The following is a 20380-nucleotide window of genomic DNA, read 5'->3' on the forward strand; positions in this document are numbered from 1 at the left end:
TGTCTGCATTAGAAGCTTGGTTTGGGCCATATTATTTACATGATCAGAGAAGATGGGATAACAGATTTATGTGGCATCCTGGAGTGACTGCACAACCTATGCCAAGGCGTGCCGACACCAAAACTCCACCGCCAAACGGCACCTGACCACGGCTGTATTAGCGCGTTTTAGCGCCGAGTCAACCTTAAGAGCAGGGCAACCAATGGAATGACCAAGCGCAGTCACCTAAGGCTGGGGCATTCCGCGGCAGGCATCCGCTGCCGGCTTGGGCTAACCACGTCATCAATCGGCCACGGCAAGGCTTCCCTCGACACATGCATTTGGTTTCCTTCTCGCCATGCCTTGGGCCAAACCTCGATACTCTGTCCTGCTCTTACGCCTCTGTCTGCTGCGGCCTCGGATGGATTTGGCCATCGCCGGCGTTCCCTATGCAGCGCCATAATCAAGCCTTGAGACGAACGGTAAGCAGTTGCCGTGGCCTTTGACGCTAGGCAACAACCGCCCTCCTCAACAAATTCAGCCAACATTTCTCTTCACCATCGCAACCCTTCGTGGACGTTCGGGTGGATCCCACATCTCTCCTTTCATCTCGACCCCTCCGGCCTTCGTCAGTCACACTCTCCATCTCGTCCTGCCAACAACTACCAATCATGACCTCCACCACCCCCCCGTCGTCCCCCGAAGCGCAGCACACATTCACGTCCCCGGCCTGTCGCCTTGCTCCCGTTACGGAACCGCAGCCCATTAAAGGCCTTGAAGGCATCCCCCCGATCCGCGCCCAATTCTTTTACGCCTCCCCGATCCCCATCGACGATCCCCTCGCGGCAGCTACCATAGGTGGCTCGGGCGACTCCAAGACCTCCAAACTCCCCCTCCGGCCCTTCTCCCCCGGAGACAACATTGCCCTGGAGAAGACATGGCTCGGGTTCGCCTCGGAGAGGGACAGGCGGAACCACACACACGCGAGCCGGAACCGGAGTCCCAGCCCGGGGCTGTCAAAGGAAAACGCGGAGAAACTGGGGGCAATTGTGAATTTGTTGGCCGCGAAGCACAGGGAGAAGCATGATCGGGAAGGGGTTTCGCCGGCGGTGTTGGGTACGGCTGCATCGCCCGAGAATGGCGGCGTGCCGGTTTGCTGCGCCGAGCTGGCGATCGATGCGTCTGCGGAGCTGAGGAAGGAGTTTTGTGCGGTAACGAGGAGGAGGCAGCAGAGTTTGGACCATGACCGGGTGTTGGAGGGAGTCATGGCGCAGCTGGCGCGGTTGAGGGTGGAGGCGGAAGGGCCGAGGCCGGGGTCTGCAGCGGGGATAGCGTTGCCGTCGCCCTTGCCGTTGTCGCTGGGGACAAGCCCGGTGCCTGTGACGGGAAGTTTGGGCTCACGGCCGCCGCCAGTGTCTGCTACCGATGGGGGACCAACAGGAGGGCTTGCGTCCAGTCTTCCTGTCGGGGGTTTTATTCCGGCAAGGCCCCCGGTGCTGGATGATGGGATCTCTGGGAAGCCTTTTGTGCGGGTTGAACCGACGCCGAGGTCGAATAGGTCGTCTGGGGTGGCAACGCCGGACGATAAGGGGCCAATGGCCGCGCTGAGGGGGAGGGCTAGAGCTGACAGTCGGGCATCTGCACGAGCGCCTGCCGAACGGCTGGAGGATTCAGTCGAGGTGCCTGTGGGTATCTCGAGGTTGCACATGGTCTCGCTGCCAGTGCTTCAGATGAAGCCCATTTACTGGTCACCAGTGAATGACATCTCGACTGTGTTGAGGGCTACATGGTTTTATAGGTGAGCATCTTTCTGGAACAGACCGAGAAAGCTATGGCTGACAATACTCTGTAGGGATACCATGGTACCTGTGGATCCCCTGATTGCGAACCAGTTGGAGGCAGGCTATCGAGAACTGCGACCATGGACAGAAACTTGGGGTGATGAACTCCGGTCTGCCCTAGATGTGGGGCCGCTTGGGGAGGAGAAGATATCACACCGTCTGTGGCCCGAAGTTACAGACAAGCGGCCCAAACACAAAAACGGGTTACCCCCAGAACCACCAATATCCACAGATCCGTTCTGCGCTGCAAGATGTTTCCGCGGAGAGGCCGCTGCCGAAGGGACACTAGAGCCCGTCCATTCCGAACAAGATACCGCACTGCCCCCGCCCGACTCCAGGACCTATTCCACCTACCACGTCATTTACAAGGATGGTTCCACTGCGTTTCTGCTAAAGCCCAGCCAGAAACCGTCGGCCTACTATGGAAGGAGACCGCTTTCGAAGATTATGAAGGGTATAACGGTGGGAATACCGGTCGTACGCGGATTTGACCGGGCTGCGTGGGAACGGGTGCACGACAAGCGTGCCGCTTCGCGCACCAAAACCCCTGGTATCGGGGTTCAACCAGCAGAGTTGCGTGAGACGGCCGAACGCGGTGGCTGCCCTGGTTGCCAGCTCGACAAGGACCGCGGACAAGTTACCGATCTCATCCTGATTGCCCACGGTATTGGCCAGAAATTTGCCGAGCGCGTCGAGAGCTTCCACTTCACCCACGCAGTTAATGCCTTCCGGAGAGCTGTCAATGTCGAGCTCGAGAGCCCAGTCGTCAAGGCAGTGCTCCGGCCGGATCAAAACGGCATTATGGTTCTGCCCGTGAACTGGCGTCATCTCCTGAGTTTCGAAGACGGAGGCCCTACTAGCGAAGAGAACAATGCTGAAAATGCGCACGAGAGTTTCACTCTGAAGGACATTGAGCCCAGCACAATACCTGCGGTGCGGAGCATGATCTCGGACGTCATGTTTGACATCCCCTTTTACATGTCTCATCACAAACCCAAGATGATAGCCGCCCTAGTCGGCGAAGCTAACCGCGTCTATCGGCTGTGGTGCCGGAACAACCCAGGCTTCGCCGAGAAAGGACGCGTACATCTGATCGGCCACTCTCTCGGCAGCGCTATGGCGATCGAAGTCCTCTCGAAGCAGCCGACGCGCGTCGAGCGTCTGGACCTCTCCAGACCCCTTCCGGGCACAAGCTTCTTCGAGTTTGACACCACCAACCTCTTCCTGCTCGGCAGCCCAGCAGGTTTCTTCCTCCTCCTTGAGCGGGGCAGCCTTATCCCGCGCCGCGGGAGACACAAACCCGACGCGGACCCTGCGGATACGGTGGCGAAGGACATAGTTGGCGAAGTAGGCACGTTTGGCTGTCTCGCCGTCGACAACATCTACAATATCCTTGCCAAAGAGGATCCCATCGCCTACTTGTTGAATGGCACCATCGACCCCGTGTACGCGGCAAGTTTGAAGACGGCTTACGTCCCCAGTATCAGCACCTCCTTTCTTAAATCCGTCGGTGACGCAATGCGAAGTATGGCTGGCGTCGGGCCCGCGCCGGCAAATCCTGCCTCGCTTACCATGGGTCATCATGCAGCGAAGAAACCGTCTGTTATCCGCCTACCATCGCAGCTTGAACTAGAGGTACATGATTTCACAAGGGAAGAGGTGGCGGAGAAGAAGGCGTTCTTGTTGAACGACAATGGGCAGATTGATTATTTCCTCAGGTCCGGGGGCGGTCCGCTAGAGATTCAATATCTGAATATGCTCAGCGCACATTCTAGTTACTGGACAAACCTGGATTTGATTCGGTTCTTGTGTGTCGAGGTGGGGAGAGTCCCCGGCAGACATCATACGCTTGCCTCGATGAGGGCTGTGAAGGCGAAGGGACGATTCGTGGGGCATGTTGGGAGGTAGTGCTCCACATCGGGAGCTTTACACAGGGTTTGGGATGGGGTTTGGATCAGCACGGCGTTTGTTAGGATCTGGGTCTGGCGATGTCTACAAGCATGGTGCTTTTCTACAAGGACTGGCTTTTGAGATCTTACTGCTGCATATGGTGTTGGCATTCTAGATGGTGAGTCTGAGAAAATCATGGACAGATACCCGTTGGGACAGATGGAGCAGCGATTAGGAGCTGGCAGTGCAGCATTATCCTGTGTGGGCTGGCTCGAGCTTAACGCAGCGGCATGGAGAGACAGAGTCTCTCTGTAGGTCGGTCGTTACAGGCCACCGCGCAGCAGCACGCTACAGACAGCCCGCCTACGACCCGGGAAGCCTTGGTGGCAAATTACCGACAGTCGAGTCCGCCTTGTCTCACGCGAGCTGCGACCTCGCTGCTCCTTGGCTCACTCTTCATGAAACATTCTAGGCAGTGTCTGTTCTGATGCGTCCTTCCTTCTTCGGCGAGGATACTTTGGATTGGAGCATGGGTCACAGATTCGAGGTTTGTAGGCAAGCGGAACGTCGACTAGGCACGACAGAGGGGGGAAAGAAGTGGCAAAACAAGGATTGTACGCGTCCCGGCCGGTAACTCTTGAGCAATCCTTCCGGGACTTGGCTGTCTTGTTCACTCGACTCTGTGGCAGACTGAAGTTGCTTGGAGTGCTCCCCTCCAACTTTGTCCCTTGCCCCGTAAACCTGCTGATACAGTGGTGTTTAGATAGGGGTCTAGACACGGCAGGGGCAGGCAGTTCTCCGGGCGATATTGGAAGCACGGTTCATTTGGCTGTCTCCTAGACTGATACCGTGCCGCACACCCATCTCTGTCACGTTTGCGCTTCACACTCTCCGTGCCTGCCTGGATACCGGGAAGCACACCCCTCTCTGCAACCCTTCGGCGTTCTGATCCTCACGGATGCCGAGCACATCGCGTTACTAATCCCACTTCCTCAGCCAAGTAAGCATGACCGCACCCACTCCGCTTGGCTCTGCGTGGGAAGTAGTGCCTGGGGCACACCCAAGCCTTTCCACCTTCCCCCTCCGGCTCGAAACCAAGCCACATATCAGTACCGGCCACTAAGCGCAGCCGCCACAGCGGTGCGCTAGAGGTCAAGGAAAAGGATACTATAGCATGCCAGAAGAATTAATCGACCAAGGAGGCTTCCTTACCAACCAGGAACCCATCCCTGCGGCCGGTAATACGCTGGAGAGACAACCCGAAGCACGATGAAGAAACTGGCACCCTACCTCCACAGAGGGAGTGAAAATAAACAACACGATCATTAGGGAAACAACGTACTGGAACGGTGAGCCGCCCTCCCTCTACCTTGGTGTCTATGGTGGGATGTAGTGTAACAAACTAAATGCTCCTTCCCTTCGCCCCCGTCCATCACCTCCGGCGGCGGACCGGTAACCCCACGGGGAACAGGCGTCGTCGATTCCAGCGTAACATGGCATATCGTAACAGGATGGAATAAGCCGTCCAGCGAATGAGAACCCGGTGCGGAAAGAGCTCATTTACCCCTTGAGAACGGGGCGAGTAAGAGGAGTATAGGTGCTGTACCATGTAATAACTATTACATTCACGACCAGCCCAGCCATTCTCGTACACGTTCACGTGGCCTCGACCGTTCGAACGGGGCACGCCGTCACCATACGCTCAATTAAATACGGATAGCTACCTCAGACGGGAAACGATATGGATAGAAGAAGCAAAGGTTAACGAGACGGAGCGTACTCGTACGTTCTAGAACACGCCGAGGGCAACCTCACCCCGGGCTGGACGGCCAGACACCCGGATTCCAGGCCCGGAGTGGCGGAAGGAATATCCCGTGTGACATCCTGTGCGAGAACCGAGACCAGAGCTTCATCCGCGTCGCGACGTTCAGCGTCGTCTGGCCCGGCGACGAAAGCGATACTCCGGGGAGGATAATCACCGATAGAATGATGCATCAGATAACGAGACTGGAACAGTTGCCAGCGTCGTAGCGACGACGGCACCGTTTGACGCAGAGAACCTTCCGCTCCCGTTCGGCGGGGACGGGGAAAGCGGGATGGATCGCCCTAGAAACACAAAAGACCCCTGGCGAGCAGCCAGTCGCTCTTCCCTGATCATACACGGTACTACCCCGTAAGTCGCCGATACAACACAAACCTGATCCTTCACCGGTAGCCAAGCCTGCCAATCAAAGCCACCTCATGGCGTGCCTGGTCCATCGGCCATGACCTCACGCCCCTTTGCCGCCAACCCTGCCGGATCTGAGACGAGACACATGGGGACTTGGACGGGACCGGGGTTTTGGGGGCGGCATCTGCACCGCGCCGTATCATTCTTGATCCTTCCTTCAACCCAAAGCTGCTGCAACAGTGAGTGGCTAGAAAGTAGTATCTTGTAAGTTCGCCGGCCGACACTAGGCAGCGTCTGTTGTTGATAACAGCAATGAACCGATCAAGGCAATGTCCATCCCCTCCCCCCTTTCCTTCCACTGTGCCGCTTGACTACCGTCGGACAACTCCAAGCGAAATGCCTGTAGTAGACGACACGCGGGGGAAATAGTTTGTACACAGAACGGCACAAGGCGCGGGAAAAGCGGAAAACGCCGTGGAGAAGCAGGAGGCACTGCTCTGGCCTTGCCTGGCCTTCCCAGCCCTGCCTTACTCTACGCTGCCCTGCCCTGCTATATACCCTGTCTCATAGCATCCCGGGCCAACCATCGGAACCCCCGGCCATCACGTACCAAACATACCAATCAACCGCGCTTGTCCTCAAGCTTCTGCCTTGCTACCCGTCTTCCCGGGCTCCGAAACAGTGACAGATGGGCATGACGGGTCGTAGATCCATAACCGGGGGAGAGAGGGGAGGGGAAACCAGAGCAAGTTGAAGAACGCGAGCATTAGAACTACGCATCGTGTATCCAATTCCCCTGCCTGCATGAAATCCTTCCTGCGCATCCTCCAAAGTCACGCCACCACCACCACCACCACCATATCGCGGTTTATACCCACTCAACCCTTGCATTAGCAGTGTCACCTGTCGAAGTACGACGAAAGCCACAACCCTCCAGCCGGGGTGTTTGACAGCCCCCTCCCCCCCCTCCTCCCCCGGTAAATGGAGATGAAGAGGAGGGCATATACTTTTACGGTAATAAGTGGAAACATGGAGTTTACCTGTATCGAAGTCCAGCGTGGCGCGGGTTCTCCGACGACCTCTATTCGTGCAGTGTACGAAGATGGCAAGCACACGGCCCCCAACACGAAGCGTCAGGCCTTGGTTTCTCGAATCCTTCCAAAGGGAGAGCCCCCCCTAGCCACCGACTTGCAGACCCTATGCTATACACTGTACAGCGGGCTAAACGGCAATCTAATAACATGATTTCATCTCTCCGTGCGTCCCAGAATACAAGGGGAACATTCAACATGCAGGTCAGACAGTAAGACGCAAACGACAGGAGAGGACATGACATGACCTGACCTGACCTGACCTGACATGCCGACAGAATCCAACCCCACCGCGCAGAAACGAGTCGAAGTGACTTGCAGAATTCCAATTTCCAAAATTCCAAATTGTGGCGAAAAGGTACATGGTAATGGGGGAGAAGGGGGGGGGGGGGGGAAGGAGAGTGAAGGGGGATGTGAATAAGCTCGCCCATGTCAGCCTGACATTGACGTTTGTTTGCTCAACCCCCGACGTCCCTGCGATCGATGCCGGGCGGAACCCTACAAGCACCCTCGATCCGATAACCTTAGATTAGGACTTCAAAGGGGAGTGGGAAAAAGGAAGCGTACGCAAAAGCCTCCGAGTCAGAGTTGCAGTCGGCGGTCAAAGTTAACCCGGCTGGCACCACCCAACCCTCCGCCGTGACTCGGCGCTCGGCTCCCGTCGCCCGCTGCCCGGCATCCGCGACCAGAGGGTCATTGTTCGTCGGACCAAAAACACACACAGTCGGGCAATGTGTCAAAGATCCTGGGCGCCGGTGGAAGCTGGGGAAAACAAAATTCCCTAGTCTAGCCTTCACAAACAGAAACGGAAAAGCACACTGCATTTTCGCCCTACTTGTAAAACGACGCCATAGGTGGGTGGGTGGGGGCCAGTAAGCAGCCAGTCAGGTAAGTATTGCTTATTGCGGCCCGCCATCCACCACCGGTTTCTATGAGGTGGTGTGCACGGTACATACCTTCTGCACGTAATAGACGCGCAGCAAGAGTATGCATAAGAATCCGGACCAACGAGGGAGTGAATGGACAAAAAAAAAAAAAAAAAAAAAAGAGAAAAAAAGAAACAAAGGGTTAAAGCGCCAAGTTTACATCTCTCACTCCGGAGGTAGGAAGGAGGGTCGGAGACTGTTACGGATACTCTGCCCCCTACCGCAGGCCCCCCTTCCCCCAGCCAGGTATTGTGTGTCAGAACCTTAAAAACAACAAGGAGCCCCTACTTGTAATACAGAAGGGGACGGTATAGCGAGAAGGGAGGGGCTGGCAGGGACGGAGGTTTCTTGCGCGCTGCTTCCAAATCGGAGAAAAGCCAAATCTTGCGCGAAGTGGGAGGACCCTGGCCTGAGACTCGATCCTTGCTTTCGCCATTCATCGTCCAAGCAACGCACTTCTGCGGCGTCTTGCCCAATAGTTAGGGATGATGTAGATGAGCTCCTTCGAATGCATCATCACCATCTTCAACACCAATCATGGTGAGGCTGTCCTGGGAAGCGTCGCAGTGACTGATGCAATTAGCGTAACAAGCTCTTCTGCGGGTCTCGTTTCCTGCCTAGCAATCTGATGGCGCCCTCTTAGGAATCCCGAGTCGCCGACCCGTGATGGACAAGTATTGTATTGTACTCGCCGACCCGCCGTCATCGCGGGCGCGTGCTTTTGCAACGAGGATCTTCGAGGAACACGCGAGAAGGCGGGCGGAAGCAACATGCATTGCCCTTGTGTCGCGTAGATTGCGCTAGCCAACCGGGCGCTGGTCCCCGTCTGGATATCTTGCGCGCGTTGATGGCCGTGCGCTCTGAGTGTGTGGCCGGTCCCGAGCAGTCGGAGCCGGGCCCGGAATGCAGTCGGGTCGCCCAACCTTCCAAAGGTAAAACCCCCACCCGGCGACTTGGTCGATTGCATTGATTCTCGGCTTTGCTAAGCTGGATCTCCTGGAAATCAGAAACGAACCCCAGTAAACGTCTGTCCCGACACATGCGGATTAGTGGCCACTTATCCACGTGTTGCGCGCCAGCGGCACAGCAGGCGGCAAGGTGCGTCCCCCGAGGATCCATACTCGCGGATCCATATATGCCGGCGTTCTCGGCGCTCGAAGGAACCGCCATCCCTGGCGGGTTAGTTGGGAAAAGTAGAGTTGAGATGATTCGGCCGGGTGTCCGTGGTGCGCCGGAGCGGCAATAGAACAGCCTAGGCCCGCCCTTGGCAGGCCTGCCAGAAGTCCAAACAGAGGAGATTGATTGCGAAGATCCCGCTACGCTGCATTGGAATAACTCGCGCTGGCAATCAAAGCGCGGGCGGAATCCTTCGAAAGTCGTTCCCTGTCCAGGGCCTGCAAAATTTGGCCACACCCGGAAGGTGTCCAGGCTAAATCCGGTCGTGAACCATGTCGTCCGCCGGGTCTCTCGGTCATAGCGACCGCCAGGACCAGCACTAAACGCCGAACCGTTCCGGGTCACACCATGGAACAGTGATGTGATGAGCAGACCAGATTGCCCCCGGGAGAGCAGTGATGCGTGTTGGGATGCATTCAGGCGGTCCGGGCCATGACGTTCACACACGCACACGCGGGCGGGCGGGCGCGCGGAAAGAGCTAGCTGGCTACGCGTCCTCTCCCGAATTTGGCGCACATTATCTTGGTTTCTTGGACCCCAGACCCATCATGCTGGTACTGTACTTGGGAATCAAGAGTTTGCCGTGCGGTGTAACGTCAAGAGTGCGAAGCGGCTGTTTGGGCCAATCGTTGATCCCCGTTGCGACGGCGAGCGATGAGATGGGAGATGGTCGGACGACCCTGGTCCTGATATCCCCGGCGAAGAAGAAATGTGCGAGGAGGCGACATTCATCAAAGCTCGCGTGCCTTTGGCTCGAGTGCGAAGAAAATCAAGGTTGGGGGCTGCAGGAATCGCAATAGTGGCCTTCGGCATGGGCTTCGGCTAGCTTGTGTTACGTGGGCAGGCTGTCGGCCGATGCGAGAGGATGCGACGGCAGCATGATGCAAGTTTGCAAAAGTTGCGATGCGGGCCTGTGACTTGCGACTTCTGGGCTGGCAATCTTTCTTCACCGCCGTGGAGTGCATTTTTCGATGACGCTGCCGGCCAGCCTTGTCAGACTTTGAACACTGACACTGCGTGACTAATCTGCTGCCAGAGGCAAGTGGCCCCAGCATCTCCTTCTGAAGATAAGGCACATCTCGAGCGGCCGCTGGGGAGCTCGCGTTTGCCTGCCGCAATGTCGTTGCGCGTCTCCGGGGAGAGAAGGACGAAAGGCTCAATTCAGCTAGGCTGTGTCCGCTGACTCCCTTGGTCGATGACAAGGCGGCTAATCTCACGAACCGGAGAGTTGTGGGAGTCATGATTGGACAGCAAGAGAGGATGTGGGCACTCGCTTGCTGCCGTGTGGTTCCTCCAAACCAGAACCAGGTGATGAGCGACGGAGAGATCCGCTCGTTCTTGCTGCGCACGGCCGAGGATTTTCCTTCTGCAGGATCAATGCGAGCGGCCGTTCTAGTGCAGTGTAGCGTACAGTACTGTACATACTTGGTGCAGGATACGCTTTACGTCGCTCATGCTGTGTAGTCCCCCCCACCAGCCCTGCATAGATTGCGGTGCACACCTGTGGTTGTTTGACTACCGCCATTGGCCCTACGACGGGCTTATTCCTGCTACGCAGGTCTTAGCTGATGCGAGCGACTGGGGGAACTTGGCTTGAAAACGGAGAAATGTACCGCATGGCACACCAGTTCGTCGAGTCGTTTTGACCTCTTGCAGAAGGCGCATCGCATCGTCCGGACCGGTTTCTGGTGTGCGGGCCTGGGCTTGTGCAACGTTGGCCACCCGTAGGGCTTAGGAGGCTGCAGCTGAGTGGCTGTTAAACGCGCGATGGTGGGTGGCCCCGACATGTCGGGCTGGGCGAACCTGGGCCACATCCCCCAATGACCCAATGGTGTGGGCTCTGTGTGGGAGGGAGAATGCTGTGTGGGCCGGGTAAGCCGCATTCCGAGCTGGCGATCCCGCCCCAAAAGCCACAGCTGCCTCGTCGGTCAGCAAATGCCGTCGCTTTCTTCGAGCTCTTGGCGCGTGAGCAAGCAGACGAACAACCGGGACACGGCAGGAGCAAAAAGGCGGACATCAAAAGGGCGAGGAAGGAAATCGAAGTGGGGGGGGCCCAAGGCGGGATGCCATGCAGGGTACCTCGGTCGGGTATGGACTATGAACTCCCCGTGCTCCTTCGTCCCATAGCTGACGAATGAGATGGACGCGACGCAACATGTCGGTCCACGAGGCATCCATCTCAAGCTGTCCGCCCTTAACGGGACGCAAAGTCCTTCCTCGGCACTTGCAACCCGTTCCGGACGGCTGATCTAAGCAATGCATCACGGGGCACTGTGAACTATTAGCGTCGTCGTTTTTGCGAGCTGCAGAGACCGACATGCGTGGGGTTACCCGTGTCGTCCAGAGTGGAGCTTCTTAGCGTGCGCCTACGGGAAAGTCTCCTCGACGCGAGATTGGCGGGCTCGGCTCCCCAGCGAAGAGGCCGCGGCACGGCCATCTGAATCGATCAAAAAATGAGCGAGCTAGGAGACGGCGAGCTGGTAGAAGAACCCACTGAACAAGCTGAAACTATTTCTCTTTGGCCAAGCTGGCTGACGCCCGACCTTCACATGTCTAGCGTACAGTGGGTAACTTTGGCATTTGCAGATCCTTCTGAGCAATGTACACAGCGGGTGATGATGGGGCCTGAGTCGGCTCCTTCCCCCCTTCCCCCTTCCTTCCTCCTCCCGTCCCGGAACATGAGCATAGTAAAAAGGAAATAAATAAAAACCCAACAAAAAAAAAAATCGTTGCAAAGACGGCCGCTCGTTCCTTGCGCAAGCCATGGAAAATAAAACGTACCCAGCACAGAGCTTCCCATTGTCTAGTCAAACACCGCTTTCCCGTTTCCAGAGTTTGCCACATAGTATGAAATACATTATTCGTACAAGGCGTGATTGCACACCACACAAAACAGAGCCAATCCACCCACCCACCCTTCGGGATTCCCTCCTGGCGCCATCGACGCCTCCTTGGTATCTACCCATGATTCTGTGGAATATGTCCAGAAAAAAATAAAGAAAAGAAGAAAAAAAAATAAACTTCTGAAGCTCGTCCGCCTCATCACCTGCCCCAGCCGTGACCTTGCGAGTGATCACCACTGGCAAGCGGCTCCCGGGGTCTCATCGAGGGCGCCATGGAGCCGAGGACGCTGGTGCTGCAGAGCGGCGGGATTGCCATGGGCGGCAGGCTACCCGGCGGTGTGATCATGTGTCCGATAGGCCCAGCCATGGAGCGGGCACTGGGGTGCATGCTGTCGTAGGCCTCGGCCCGGAGGTCCAGAGTGCCAATGTCGAACCTCTTGGAGCAGCCATCTTCCATGTGTCTACGAGTTGCGAGTTAGCCAAGCCACTTCTTAAAAAACGCATGTTCCTGTTGCGAACTCACCTCCTTAGCGTGTCCTTGCGCGCAAACATGCGGCCGCAGTAGTCGCACTTGTGGTTGCGCTCCCTCATGTGCACGCTCTGGTGGTGCCGTTGGAGGTCCGTTTTGCGCACAAACTTCTTGTTGCAGTCGTTGACCGGGCACGGGAAGGGGTACTCGCGCTTCTCATCGTGCGTCTCCATGTGCGCCTTGTAATTGTAGCTGCGGCTGAACAGCTTGCCGCATCCCTTGTGCTCGCATTGAAAATTGGCCTCCTCCTTGGTGGTCAGGCGGCGGGGTGCCCGCCGTGGGCGTGTCACCCGGTACTGCCGTCTGGCGTCGTGGAGAAATGCTGACGGCTGTGGGGGCGGCGGCCCAGGGTAAAACGGCTCGGGCTCTACGGGCTGGAACTCGGGCTTGTGCCATGTTGCGGATCCGTTGTCAGAGAGATAGCCGCCCGAGGTGCTGGTGTAAGGGCCGCTGTCGGAGGCGTACGAGGTGTGCACTGACCGCGGCGAAGGGTAGTGCGACGCCTCGATGTTTTGGCTGTACTCCGAACTCCCCTCCATCTTGACCCGCGGCGTCAGGGAACCGGGGACAGAAGTAGCTGGCGTGTAGGGCATCGACGTCCTGGGAGGCGCGGGCGGAGACCTGGGGGCAGAGCCAGTCGGGGGAGGAGTCGAGGTATGGATCGAGTGGGCCTGGCTTGTCGAGTGCGCATGATAGACGTCGTGGCTATATGGGTAGCTCCCAAAGGAGTCGTATTCTGACGAGAGGATGCTGGGCATACCCGCCGCCGAAGAGACGGGGTGGATCACGGTCGTGCTGTTCCAGTCATGCTGGTTCATCGAATCGAGCGGCGGCAGAGATGTCTCTGACTCCATGGGCGGCGTCACAGTGCAGGACTGATCTCCATAGATCGAAGAGATCTTGTACTGCTGTTCGACCAGGCCGGGCGAGGGGTAGTCAAGTGAGGATCTCTCTGAAGGGCAGTAGGTGTTTGCGGGGGACGATGGCGACCTTGTGAGAGCGGGTGGTGTGAGGTCCATGGTGGATATAAGGCGCCGGGGGGCGTAGACAATTTATTGGGTGGTGGTTGGTGGGCGTGCGCTTTGTGTAAGATAGGGGGACCGAGAAGGATGACGGTGCGCGCAAGTGTTGGTGTTTGTTGGACGGCGGTGGCCAGGGATCTGACCCAGTGAGTCTGTTCTGGGGGGTCCGATTGGTGTCCAGGCGCGTCAAAACTGTGTACAGAACAGGACGAGGGAGGCAGGTCAGATATAGGAGGGGACGGACGAGACCAGGCAGAGGCGTCTTGCTCCTCGAGGCCCTTCAGGCGTGTGCTAAGCACAGAAGCATAAACACGAAGCGGGATTGTCCCAAGTAAAGATCGAGCGCCTCTCGTCTGCTTTGATGAATCTGAAGCAGGCTGTGGGAGGGCAAAAAGAACTGGTGTGGTCGACAAGGCAGACAACCAGGGTTTCTTATAAGATTTGTAGACGAACAAGGTTTCTGCCTGGCTAATAATGGAGTAAGCCCATGTATCGCCTTCGTTATGAAAAAGCTGGGGGCCAGAGAGGTTGCATCTTTGGGGAACTCTGAGCTTGACCGGGGGGGGTGGAGGAAGGGGTGCGCAGCTAACGACGCACGACAGCGACCGGGGGGAGTGGGAGGGAGTGGATTTGCCATGGGGTACGTCTGCGGGTGAGCACTTGTGCTGTGATGGGCAGACAAGGCTGGCGAGCACCAGCCCGATGAGGAAGGATCTGGCAGAACGGGCATCGAAGCGCGGCTAGTGCGAGACGTGTTGGGGGTTCGGGGAGGTGTGGCAGGACACAGAACAGGCCAGGGGTGTGAGGGAGAGGGAGCTCCTCCGCGTTGGAAGAAAAATAGGACTGGGAAAATAGCAGCGCTACACCACGTTGGGGAGCTGTGCATCAATGAGTGCAGGGGGTATCTAAAAGTAGCGGACCGGGGCAGGGGGGAAGAGATACCCTGGTTCGAGCTGTTGGAGCAAAGCCCATTCCACCTGCAGTGGGTCCCCCCTGCTCATCTTGGGCGAAGAATTTCACCCTCGTAAGTCTGCGGGGTCCAGCGACAGGGTGTCTGGCCAGTCAGGCCACGGCTCTCTGCGCCATCCATGCTGTTGGTGCGAGCGCAAAAGGCCATCACTTGTCTGCGTATAACGGCGGGTTTTTGGACCTTGCAGAGTAGTGAATCTCGGCGAAACGGGACGGGGAAAGCGGCAGCCCGCGCCAGAACCCTCGGGGACGCTCAAGCCACGGCGAGCCGCCGCTGCCGGCGCCGCACACAGTTCAAGCAGGGTTGCGGGAGCTCTGTTCTGGGCGAGGTGCTGCACAAATGCATAGGACAACTACAGGTACGCTGGAACCGGCGACCCAAGAGTGAGGTCGGGGGGACGGGAGGCCAGGCCCGGTTGCGGTTGGCTGCACCGAGGGAGTCGACGATGGTCGTGCAAACACATATCAGGTACAGTACCAACCGCATAGCTTCTGGCCGGTCGAAAGTATTGTTTCCGTACCATCATCCGGAATATGGTGTGGGGGAGGCGAGCGCTTGCGCCTGTTGAGGCGCGCCTCTGAATGGCTGGGCCGTAACACTTCGTCTGTGCTGCAGGACGATCAAGGCCATGCCAACGGTTAACGCAGATTCCCTAATCGGGCTGCTTATCACCCTTTTGATTTCAGACCGGCGTATGGAGCCCGGATGTGCCAAGGAAGGGACCTCGTGAAAGACATCGGGAGTCTCATGGCCTGAAGGACATGGTCGATGAGGGGAGAGTGAGAGGGCGAATGTGAGGGTAAGGGTAAGAGAGGGGAGAGAATGCATCGAGCAAACAGAGAGGAGACGACCGCGGAGAAGAACGGAACCTGCTAGGAACTCGGCTATTGCCCGACCACATGCGGGAACTAAGGTCCCTAGCTTGTAGGTGCCCCTGCTCCGATTTTGGCCCCCAAGCCTAGTCTCGCGAGATGGGTGTCGCGGCATCTCAAAGCCCCGGAAGGATTATTGCGCAGTAGGCTCTTAATTGAACTGATACATTGCGATGCCACTTTCTTCAGCATCCCTTTGTCGAAGCGATGCTGTCCGAGATGGTCGTTCCTGACGGATTTTGAGTTGAAGCGGAAATGGAGGAAGCGACGGGCATGACTGCCGGAATCTGGAAGGCGCAGCAACAGATCGGAGGAGATTGAGCGCAGCCCCACAGCCGCAGTCCTGATTTGCCAATGCAAGCCTAGCATGGGCCCACCATTCGCAGGGAGAGGTCCGCTCGTTTCGACATCGGCGAACCATGACCTCGTCCACGGTACCGATGGCGACTTACTCTGCCACCACTATTCAATAGCAAAGTAAAGGACCTAACCGATGCATAGCAGGATAATCAGACCGCGTTCTGGTGCAACATATTTTTGATCATCCAAGTTCCCTACAGGACCCAAGTGTGTCTCGTGCAGGGACACGGATTAGGCCTTGCGAACTGACCGAGGGCTGACCAGGCCCGCTGGCAGTATCCACAGCTGGGGAGGTTAAGGGCCTGCTTCGGTGCCGGCACGTTTGCCTCTGTTCCTGAACCCGACACCCCGCCGTTCGACAGCGGAAGCCAAGGGTGTTCCCGCTGCCGCCATGTCGCGCAGTGGCGTGGGCCACTAACAGAACACGGTGATTTGTTGCTTGGCCGGAAACCCTCGACGGTCGCGCAAGCGTTCCAGCGTGATTCAACTTGAGGTTTCGGCATTTGCAAATGCAGACCGATGGGATTGTCACCGAGCAAGCCGTTGCAAAACTCGACTCGGTGCGGGACTTGTGATGCGATGTGGTAAGCCCCACCACCCTTACAGCCCTGTCGCGATATGCTCCAGGCAACGACTTTTCAAGAGAGCAGCCCGTGCTGTGCGTGTGGTAGCACCAGTCTGCGTCATCTTACGAGCATCCCAATCCGAACCAGAAGCCCAGTGATACCTCAAGCACCTCGTTTGGTCAACGATAACCAAGACCAGGAGTGGTAGTACGAAACGAGCCGGGACGGATCCTCGCAATCTGTCATCGGATCTGCTGCTGCCATCAGCTCCCATCTCAGACCGTGTAGTTTCCGGCCGTTTCTCAACTTGTCTGTCCGTCTCGGGATTTCGGGGCCCAAAACAGTCGCCATTACGCAATTCGTCTCCTCACACCTGACGCCAGCTGCAGCCCTGTGGTTTGCATATTAGGACTCCGCCACGAACATCTTGGACGATGTCGACGTGGGGTAAACCAACAGAGAATAGGATCTACAGCTAGCGAACCTGAAACACAGCAATCTGGATACTATCCGCAGGCGTTGTGCGGCGCTGCATACTTGGACTGGCCGAGAAAGCAAGAGAGATCTTGGGTCGAAGTATGTGGAGTGGGTGCTAGGAGAAAGGCCAGCGATGAATGGCTGCCTTCCTCAGCCAGGAACCAGGCTCGCGTGCCTTCGCAGCGAAGGAATCGGAGGCTTCAGAGTGGGAGGTTGATGGGTTCCAAGCTGGATTCCAAAAATGGCCAATCGTCATGCAAGTCATTCTATCTTGAAACATCCGAGATCCCGCAAGCCTCGCTCGATGACTTGCTTAAGTGAGAGCAAGCCACCCAACTCCCGTTCTCAAAGCCGGTTGTGCCAAGGTCGTAGGTACGCGGGGATGAGCTGAGATGATATCGTGGCTGGGCAGCAACACCCCTTGACCATCTCGAAACATTGCAGAAGGCTGTTGGTTGGATGGGTGGAGCCGGTTTACCGACATTCCCCGTTAGTAATCTAACCCTCTGGGAGGGAGCACTTCTGCAGAGTATCTCGAAAGGACTGGTGCCCAAGCTGTTGAGGGATGTTCTCTTGGCAAGGCCAGCCTGTTGGTGGTCAGTGCTTCAGAGTAGTGAGATTAATTATTGGGGGCTACCATGACTGAAATTGAGCAAACGGCAAACAAGCGAGATTCATGTCCAGATAGACGTGAATAGAACGCATCTATTGTCACGGACACCCCCATACTTGGGAGCTCGCGTTCCCGTGCCGAACTCTCAAATTCACTCCATGGCTTTGGCTTTGCCCGAGCAGCGCAGCCGACCCTTGCGAAGATCCCAAGATCGCACGGCTCCACCTCCGATCACCATGTCCCGTCGCCCCGCTTCCCCGGTTTTGGCGCCAACGAATATGGACAGTGCGCAAATCCACACTCGACGCTAAAGCTATCATCCGTCTCAGCTCGGTCTACATCAAGCGGCCTGGTCTATATATTGTACAGTGCACATATTCGCTGACACCAGATTGCATGTGGATCCTGTGTTTATTTGCCCCGGGGGGGGGGGGCTCTGGAAGGCTAAAAGGCTGAAGCGACGGTTGATGTAGTGAAAACGGCGTGCGCTGACATGATCATTTTCCTCCCTGTCCAATGAATTACTTGTCGCAATATCTCTTTGTGCCTTGCTGCGCCTCAGCACCTTAAATCCCCTGCCTCCTATTGTGTGGTATTCCATCGGATCCGACAGGCAGGGTTTGGTCAGGAACGCATTGGTCTTGATGCGACCCGAACTAGAAGCAAAGTTGGCCAAGCAATACAGGCATACGCGGGATATTATATGCAATTGTTGAAGACCCGCGGTAGTGGACCACAGAAGACGCATGTGAAGGTCGTGGTTTTGCTGAGACCGCGCCCCTGGGAGACAGTAGCAGCGCTGCGACGGTGCGAGTTGCTCGGCATTAAGGACAATCATAAACACGTTCGATTCGGGAATCCACTTCCTCTCTTTTTCATGCAGAGCAACTCTATAACTCTCACATCGGTCCCGAATACACGTGCAACACCTGCAGGTTCGCACCCTGTCAAAAATGACAACACGCAACGCTAAGATGATTAGCGGGTTTTGGCTGTTCTCGGGTTCGAACGAGTTTTATGTTATTTATTTGTTTTATTTTATTCGCTTACTGTGCTTTGTCAATCTTTCCTCGACAAGACGGATTAGGACAAATCAAGAAACAACCTAGCCTAAGTCATCCGAGACGGATTCTTACCACCCTTCTCGCTAAAACACAATCCCAATTGGGCGAAGAAGCCGTTGCGCTGGTAAGGTAGGGTGAGATCAGCACTAGTTCAAGTAGTGTGCCGTGAAAAACTGGCCTAACACAAAGCACGACCTGGTGCTCCCGATGCTGCAACGGCATACCCGGCACGAGACGCTAAAGACAGGGCCGGACATAGCCTCTTACGGAAACGACCAGGGCCATTCAGCAGCGGCATGCTGGCGCCTTTTTTTTTTTTTTTCCTTCCCCTCGCCTTTCACACTTTTGTAGAACGAGACTACTAGATAGACGTAACCCCCACGAAACGAAACATGGCTTCCGTGCGAGCTGCAGACGAAGGATGCGAGATGAAATTACGATGATGGCGCGCCAGGCACACAGCGATGTGATCACAAGCCCGCGCTTTGTTCAACGAGTGACACTGGTCAGAGTTGGCCCAACCCGGCGACCGGAGGGCTGGAATTGATTAATCGGCGAAGATGCTGATGCCCGCTGCGGCTGCGGCTTGTGGATGCGACGTGATATCGGTTACTATGCAGTACTACACTACATGATAGCATCCCACGTTCAGATAGTATGTACCCAGGTATTTTACCCCTCCTCGGATGGGTCGTCAACTTTACCACGGACCAGGACAGAAGCATAGCCACTCCCGAACAGCCGGCTGATCCAGCGCAGGAGGACCAAAACAAGCGAGCGAAGCGCAGAGCAACGTCTCAACAGCGCCGCCAACAACGATGATCATCCGCTAACACTAGCGCAGTGGGTATGCCGCTCGGCTGTTTCAAACATTCTAGCTCCCGATTCTGCACAATCTTGCCCTGCCCTTGTTCTGCCCGGTTGGGTCATGAACGCCTTTCCTCAGTTGGGGGAGGTGCAGTTTGTTATCATCGACGCTAAAACAAACGAAGGAGGGTGGGGCCGCGCCGGGGATTAACGGGAGAGACGAGGTTGGTTCAGGTTCAGGTCTGGGGTTGCATTCTCAGCCAAACCGACTCCACAGTGAGCGAATTTTGCCCAAATATATCTCGTGTGCTGATTGGAGGGCGGCTATTCCATCTGAGTTCGCAGCCAACTGAGCACACCCAAACCTATTTCCGTTTCTGTGCATTACGATGGCACAAAACCCCAGTCATCCTGATGCGATGTCGTAAACGCGAATGTGGCTGATGACTTTGTTTCTGAAACGAAGCCAGCCCCAATGTTGCACAAGAGGAATTAGCTTCTCTTCAGCGCGCAGCAATCTCAAAGATGGCATCATTTTAAGATGTGGACCGTGTGATTCGTTCCGTTCTCTTCGAAGGAGTACCTGAAAAAGGTGGAGAACCTTGTTTTGCGAAAGCCACACTCACTCACTGTACACGTGCATTATCCCATCTTTCTTCCTCCATCCTCATTCTAGATACACACCACTTCCTATCTTGGGTAATTATCTCGAATAATCTCGAGGGGAAAAATAATGCCAGTAACCGGGGTAATTTCTGAAAAATGACCGGCCTCCCGTTCAACGCACAGGGCTTGACGCTACGTCCCGTGTCTAACAACGGGAGCACCCCGGGCATGGCTCAGCTTCCCCAGCTCGTCACTGGCTGCCAGCAACCACCAGCACGAACATGTCGGCGCGGCCATTACTAACGCCCCAACCTTCACATCGTTCTCCCACCAGCTCTTGAGCCTATGGTGGCTTGCCGCGGCTTCAGCCACTGACTCTGGACATTTAATCAGCACCCACTACGGCTCATGCAACCGCTGGTTTGAGGCCGGCACTTTTGGCCCCCAGATGACTGAGCCGTAAGGCCGAGACGGAGATCTTCCCAACGAGAGCATCGCGCAATCACCTCAGTAAGAGACAGCTTCAAGTAGACGGACAATGCTCTGTCTATTTTTGTCTGCACACTTCGTCACACAAG

The 20380-nt window shown here is 56.4% G+C and overlaps 2 protein-coding genes across 2 annotated transcripts; one reads left to right on the forward strand and one right to left on the reverse strand.

The window, feature by feature from the left end:
* Positions 1-650: 650 nt before the first annotated feature.
* On the forward strand, positions 651-3728 carry MFIFM68171_03312 (uncharacterized protein; the record flags this gene model as incomplete). Its single annotated transcript, XM_071058733.1, has 2 exons — positions 651-1777; positions 1832-3728. The coding sequence occupies 2 exons, from the start codon at positions 651-653 to the stop codon at positions 3726-3728; spliced, it is 3024 nt and encodes a 1007-aa protein (XP_070914834.1).
* Positions 3729-12115: 8387 nt separating this feature from the next.
* Positions 12116-13464, reverse strand: MFIFM68171_03313 (uncharacterized protein; the record flags this gene model as incomplete). Its single annotated transcript, XM_071058734.1, has 2 exons — positions 12116-12377; positions 12440-13464. 2 exons carry the CDS (start codon positions 13462-13464, stop codon positions 12116-12118), a joined length of 1287 nt encoding a protein of 428 aa, XP_070914835.1.
* Between the last annotated feature and the right edge of the window lie 6916 nt (positions 13465-20380).

The sequence above is a fragment of the Madurella fahalii genome, assembly GCF_045866475.1.
Source record: "Madurella fahalii IFM 68171 DNA, scaffold_2, whole genome shotgun sequence".
Taxonomy (NCBI): domain Eukaryota; kingdom Fungi; phylum Ascomycota; class Sordariomycetes; order Sordariales; genus Madurella; species Madurella fahalii.